General features: G+C 38.1%; 1 protein-coding gene across 1 annotated transcript; it reads left to right on the top strand.

Annotated features, from left to right (window-relative positions):
- The first annotated feature begins 332 nt into the window (after positions 1–332).
- LOC131950322 (adenosine 5'-monophosphoramidase HINT1-like) lies at positions 333–774 on the top strand. The gene has a single exon (XM_059312429.1). It carries the CDS (start codon positions 333–335, stop codon positions 711–713), a length of 381 nt encoding a protein of 126 aa, XP_059168412.1. The 3' UTR covers positions 714–774.
- The last annotated feature ends 6360 nt before the right edge of the window (positions 775–7134 follow it).

Below are 7134 nucleotides of genomic sequence, written 5' to 3' on the forward strand. Positions count from 1 at the left end.
CATTCAAATAAACTACAAAAACAAATCTCTCAATATTCTTATCACAATCGCCGGGAGAAGACAAACGTGTCAAATTTGCTCCTCCACCCTACACTGGACCAACCAATGCCAGGAAGCAAATCTCTCAACAACACAGAACCCTTCAACAACACAGGAATCAGCTACACCTGCACAGCAGCGCAGCAACCAACGGAATACTCAATATAGGTTTACTGATGTACTCTTTCTGCGTCTAGTGTCTAGCTAGCAAGATCTAGATCTATCTAGATCTAGACCAGATTCTAGATTTGGCTCACACGCGTACACAAGTCCTAAAGTTGTGATTTATCGTGATGGCGTCTGAAGTAGAGTTGGCGCAATCTGCACAGCCGGGAGGAGATACAATATTTGGAAAAATTATTCGAGGAGAAAAAAAACACATTTTTTTGTATGAAGATGAACAGTGTGTAGCTTTCAAGGATATTGCACCACAAGCTCAAGTCCATGTTCTAGTTGTACCCAAGAAACAAATTGTTAAGCTTTTAGATGCACAAGACTCTGATGATCAGTTATTGGGCCATCTTCTCATTGTAGCCAAAACAGTTGCTAAAGAGCAAAGCCTAGAAAAAGGGTTTCGAATCATCATCAATGATGGGAAAGATGGTGGTCAGTCTGTGTACCATATCCATATCCATGTTACTGGAGGTAGACAGATGGAATGGCCACCAGGTTAGGAAGGGATAAATATTCCAAGTGAACTGAACAATTTAGGCTACAGTGATAAAAAGTTTAAAATTTAGCAGATATCTGTTTTGTCAGTTTTAACATATTTTTCTTGTTGTTTTTTTTTTTTTTTTGCATAATATTTTCAGTTTATTTTATTATATTTTATGTTTAATAAATTCTTTTGAAAAATGGTTCTTTGTTTTATTACATGAATTCAATTTTTAAAATAAAAATGTGAACATTAATTATGTGTCTTAAATTATATGTTTTCATTTTTAACCATCTAGATAATTTTGTAAACAAATAAAATTTAGGTAAAAAACCTCAACAACATTTTTTTTTACTGAAGTCTCACATAATATGTTAGCCAAGGGGTCGGCAACCTGCGCATCGCGAGCCGCATGTGGCTCCTTTAATGTCATGGTGCGGCTCTCCAGTTCCATGCACAATGATTAATAATTGCATAGTTTCATTTTCAAAACGCATAAAAATATTATACAGTAAAGAAAAACAACTTTAAATAGGATTAAAAAACCCATCAGAGAACAGTGAGAATAGGTAAAGTAGAAAGTATACGGGCAGCCGCTTGGGCACCAGGCTCAACCCCACAGCCCCACTGTAGCCAGCCCTGTTGCGACTATTCCTTGTTTGCCACTGCCCAAGGGCCGCCCCTTTCGATTGTCGTTACATGGGGAATGTTGTTTTATTCAGAATGCATTCCTCTACCTGTCAGTATGCAATAATTTGACCTGAGTGACGTAGTATGTTAGTTATTAGTTTCTTACGGTTGAGCTATAAGGTACTGGACTCTGGGTTCGCGTAGGGTGAAAGATAAGCCTTGTGAGAACCGAAAGACAGAAGCGACCGATACAGTAATCAAACCGATATCCAAGCCAGTTAGTCGGAGTTTGCCGTGCTGAGGCCTGCCTGGTTTGAAAGACACCTACTGAACCAGTGGTGTCCGTAAAGAAAGAAACAAAAAGTTATTGGCTTCTAAATTGGATTGGGATAGTCCTATAGTTAATTATGTGATTTCTAATTTTATTATAACAGATCTAGGTAAAACAATTTTTGTGCGAAACATTTGTTTGTTCTTATATGATAATAAGTACATATTTAGAGCATTTATTTCAAATCAAAATCAAGTGTATTTACCTGATCCTTATCAAATACCAAAATATTGAAAAAAAAAATAATGTTAGTAGCTCTTTAAAGACTGGGATATTTTGTAAATTGTAACTTTAGGCTCTTCTGTCTCAAAAGTTTGCCGACCCCTGTGCTACGGTTATCGTAAGGTTGGGTATCTATTTACATGAAATTAACATTTAAAAAACACCATTAGAACAGTCGTTAGGTAAGATAAAAACAAGCTTTCAACCTAGCAGTAATTTTTTTAAAGATTTTTTTTATATATATTTCAAGAAAATACCGGTTTTATTTATATGAATTTAAAATATATAATCAAAATATTTTTGACACAATTAACTAATATTAATTATTGAATGCAACTTCCCCATCCCGCTTGCCAAATTTCTAGGCAACTACACGGCCGAGTACCGCTGGTTCACCATCGTCTACATCCTCCTCATGTTCTTCCTCTTCCCCGCCCTAGTCTTCGCTCTCTCCATCCCGGGCTGGTACGTCCTCCTCGGCGTCCTCGGGCCCGTCTGCCTTCTCTTCATCATCATCGGCGTCATCAAATGCCTGCAGGCTAAACGTCCCCAGAGCCTGCCCAGAAAGCTCCAAGACTGGATGTTCCTACCCCGGCTGCTACGGTCTTTAGAACCCTTTGATCGCGCCATGCAGAAAGTCTTCTTCTGCAAGCGGTTCCAGACAGACTCTACCGAGAAGACAGACACTGGTGCCACGTCAGACAGACAAGCTAACGGAGAGTCCAGCACGCGACATTAGTATGACCACGTGACATTGTTTACAAACATAGTTCGATGATTGAAAACCTATTTATTCTATAATGTTATTTATAGCTCGTATATGATTAGATAAATTACATTCGTTTTAGTTCAATATGTATATATAGCATGTATATAGCTTACAGAAATTTTTTATGTGATATATTATTTAAAAGATTTTCTCTGGTAATTTTTAAAAAATAATTACAATTAATTTTTTTAGGAATTTTGAGCTCTGTGATCTTGTCATATAAGTTTTGTGAATTTTTATACATTTTTAATAACACGAAAAAGTTGATTTAATTCTAAGATTGCTATCATAGTGTCGTCATTTAAAACTTCCAAAATAACTTTACTGGTCCAAACTTAAGGCAGTTGGTACGATAACTGAACGTCGTACTAGGTATTTGATCACTCTGCCATTGTATCACTTTGATTGAGTTGTCTTTTGGCGTGTTCGTGATTTCAATGGGAGACAATGTTACGTCCATAGTGGCCGATTTAAGCCACCTAGGCCAATTTTTATGGAAAAGCAAACGTTGGGCCACTTTTATGGAAAGGTAAACATTGGGCCACTTTTACGGAAAGGCAAACCTGGGCCACTTTTATGGAAAGGCCAATTTGTAAAGCCCATATAGAACACTTCAAGCATGACGCTCGTTGACTCAAAATGTACGAACAGATATAGAAATAGAAAAAAAAATACTTTCGATTAAGTAAGATGCCAATTAGTGCCCCCCCCCCCTCCCCCTTGTGAAAGCTCGTTAACATTTAGGGTATAAGACATTCTTTTTCTCTACTTTTTAGTCTTATATTTAGGATTAAACAAAGCACCGTTATACAAATTACGCAAACCGTCACATTGTCACATAATCCGAAGGACGATTAATCCTCACCCAGAAGGACAACTCCCCCACCCCCACTAATCCAAATATCCCCACTCAACTTACCCACGGTAAACCCAATCACACCCACCGTAGATTTATTTACATACACACAAACACTCAAATAATTTCCTTTACCTACACTTACAACACCACATAAACATTTCTCCCGCACTAAAATCCCCCACACTAAATTCCCACACACTAAATTCTCGCACACTAAATTCTTCCACACTAAATTCCAACACACTAAATTCTCCCACACTAAATTCTCGCACACAAAATTCTCCCACACTAAATTTTCCATCACTAAACTCTCCCAACCTAAAAATGTCACAAATCTAAACACGATACAAAAATAGTCTCCACCAAAATCACCAAAACATTCAACTCCTCTTACTAGATTATATCACACTCTCCCCCCCCCCCCCATCCCACGCCCGCCCCACATGGAACTAAACGCTGACACAGAATATAAGTGTTAGTCACGAGAGTGCACCAAGGTGTTACTCAGTTCTTAGCGGTTCGCCTTCGTCTTCTGTTTCTGTCAATATATCTCGCACGTAGAAGTTTTTTGTCAGGGGAAAAAACAAACAATAATTTTATTCAAGGGAGGTAATTAACAAATTAAACGAACAAAAAAAGAAAAGAAAAAATATATATATAATATAACAAAAACAAAAAAACATACTTTGGTATTAATTATATAAAATTAATTTACAAGAAAAGTAATTACAACTTTAGGTGACTAATAATAGTAATTTTAGCTGTTAACACAAAAATTAGTATTCTCTAGTCTCAACCAGCTGTAATATTAATACGAAGAAAATATTTTAAACTCACTACCCGTCACAAGTTAAACAGTGTATTCATAAACCTTTGTTTACTGAATACATGGCCACTACACATTACGCTTCACTTTACACCAGGGGTTTACAAACTACGGCGCGGCCCGCGAGGTCCTCTCATCCGGCCCGCGGTGATCCTTTTGTCCACGGAAAAATTGTTTGTTGGTGATGGCTGAGGAGCTTTTGCCCAGAAAAATCAAAGACATGCCTGGAACTAACTGGCCCCCGAACTGAAATTTGATAGTTAATGCGGCCCTCGGACTGAAAAGTTTGGAGACCCCTGCTCTACACGAAACACAGAATAAACGGAACCCCTATATGGGTACCCCCACACTCAACGATCTCACACTCATACAAGCACTACGGCCTTACAGCAACAAAGAACCAATCATAACCACCATCCCTCACACCAGCAACCGCAGCTTCTCCATTTATACTGACAACCCAACAAATATCCCTCACTACATTCAAATAAAGTACAAAAACAAATCCCTCAACATATTAGTAGCAATCAACGGAAGGAAATAAGCCTGCCAACTATGCTCCTCAACCCTTCATTGGACCAACCAATGCCAACGCACAGCATACAACTGACAACATCACAGGAACCAGACATTAGAATCAACTGTACCAACCTCACCTACCAAAGAACCGCCTAAAACTTTAACAGTTCCAACTAAGACCGCTACAGATCTAAAAAGGAAAAAGGACAGCCCCACAGAGGCAAAGCCAAAAACAAAGAGTACAAAAACCGAAAAATTGGTACAAGGGGAAGTAACAAATGCACAAGAATTCACGAAACAAAAACATGATCGTCGAACCTGCCTTTTCTGCCCTAAGTCGTACCAAACAATCAAGGAAGCTAGAGAGAAAATGAAAATGCAGAACACGTTAATTCGAAACAGTGCAACACCTGTAAAGATACAATTGTGCATAATAACATAGCAAAACACTGTCAGAAAAAACATAATGAAGTTTTAACAAATTGTTACTTTTGTGATGTACTCCTGCCAGAACGGTGCATCTTAAAGCATAAGGCAGCACACCATTTTGATCTCTTGACTCAGGAGCAGAAAGATGATATAAGGAACATTTCACATCTTTTAGAGCAGGTTCTTTACATATAGAACTCTGTTAAATCACCACTTTATAAACGTTTTGTATTAGACATGTGATAACTTGTATAATACGTATATATGTTTTCATGTAAACCTGCTCTTTGCTGCCAACCCCTGATCGAGGGAAAGCAGCAAGAAAGGAACACTATTAAACGCCAAACGGCAAGAAAAAAAAATTACTGAATAATCTGTAAAACTCAGACCATATATGTCTTGTGACCGATTGGTATTAAAACAAGATGGCCGAAACCAGACAGGCAAGACCTTCAAAAAAACCTTAGTTGGCCTTCGCTCTGTCCAGAGGATAATACGGACACCACGCAAACAACCAGCTGTCCCGAAGATAATACGGACACCACGCAAACAACCAGCTGGCCTGTGTCAACACCCGTAACAGATACATATTCAAATGAAACTGTAAATGTTCTTCAAAGTGGGAGAAAAACCGGAGATGTGTCACAAAAGGAGATTTTTATAGATCAGACACGCAGTAATTTTTTTAAAAATCAGCCACGCAGTAGTTTTTGAACGAGCAGTCATGTTGTATTGTAAGACTTTGAGAACGCTGCGCACACAAAATACACGTTGTAGGCCACCTTTTCCCCCTAGAGAGAGCACTGCCCGCCAGCCTCAGTGTCGCATGAGGGAGGTGGAAAGGCTCAGCGAGGCATTGGGGAGTTTCTTTCAGGCCTTTCCTGTGTAAAATGGGTGGAGAAGTCAAAGAACCCACACTTAGCCCCAACCCCTCAGACAAAAGAGAATTTTTTTAAATAGAGAATATTCTGATACTTGTTTATAGCAATAGCCCCCCCCCCCTCCCCTCTCCGGATTTCCCCCCCCCCCCCCCCCCTCGAGAAAAAGGTCTGAAACAACCAATGTTGATTTGAAAGTGTCAATTCGAACAAAGGTGAAATCAATATAATCGATGAGATCATTCACCAACTGACTGGATGGTTTAATCCCCCTCCCCCCCCCCCCCATTTCATTCTTCTAGAAGTTCAATGTAGAAAGAATTAAAAATAAAAAACCACAGTATTATCCTGAAATGAATTTCATAGCAAATTTAACCGGCTTTAAATCATTTCAAATTTGAGTTCGTGCTAAAGTCGTGCTGGAGTAAAGTATTTATATTTATGAAACGTACATATAAGGATAACATTAGAACCGCAGTGTGCTAGGGCAGGGGTCGGCAACCTTTCGAAGCGGAAGAGCCAAAAGTTACAATTTTCAAAATTTTCCTGGTTTTAAAGAGCCACTAACATTTTTTTTTTATTTCAAATATTTTTTTTTTATTAAGATTATCAGTATTTGTGCAAGGAGCTGGACAGCCGCATCTTGATATTAAAAGAGCCGCAGGTTGCCGACCCCTGTGCTAGGGTTATCGTGAGGTTGGGTATTTATCTCTATGAAATTAACATTAAAAAATAGCTTAAGCACCGTGGTTAGGTAATAGAAACAAGGCATTGAACAGCAATTTAAGTTTTTGTTAAAAATATTTATAATTTTCCAAATTTTATAAAAATCCCGGTGTTCTTTATATGAATATATAAAAAAATAATTAAAATATTTTTGACACAGTTAACTATAATTAAACACATTAATGCAATTTTGTTGCTTGTAATTTACTATTGATTTTGTTTTACAATTAGGTGAGTTTTTATTCAAGGCA

Source organism: Physella acuta, unplaced genomic scaffold (assembly GCF_028476545.2).
Source record: "Physella acuta isolate Inbredline_101_S28 unplaced genomic scaffold, ASM2847654v3 ptg000753l, whole genome shotgun sequence".
In the NCBI taxonomy this organism is placed as follows: Eukaryota; Metazoa; Mollusca; class Gastropoda; family Physidae; genus Physella; species Physella acuta.

Excerpts from the sequence above, each read along its gene's own strand:
- LOC131950322 (XM_059312429.1), top strand. The coding sequence starts at position 333 with ATGGCGTCTGAAGTAGAGTTGGCGCAATCTGCACAGCCGGGAGGAGAT.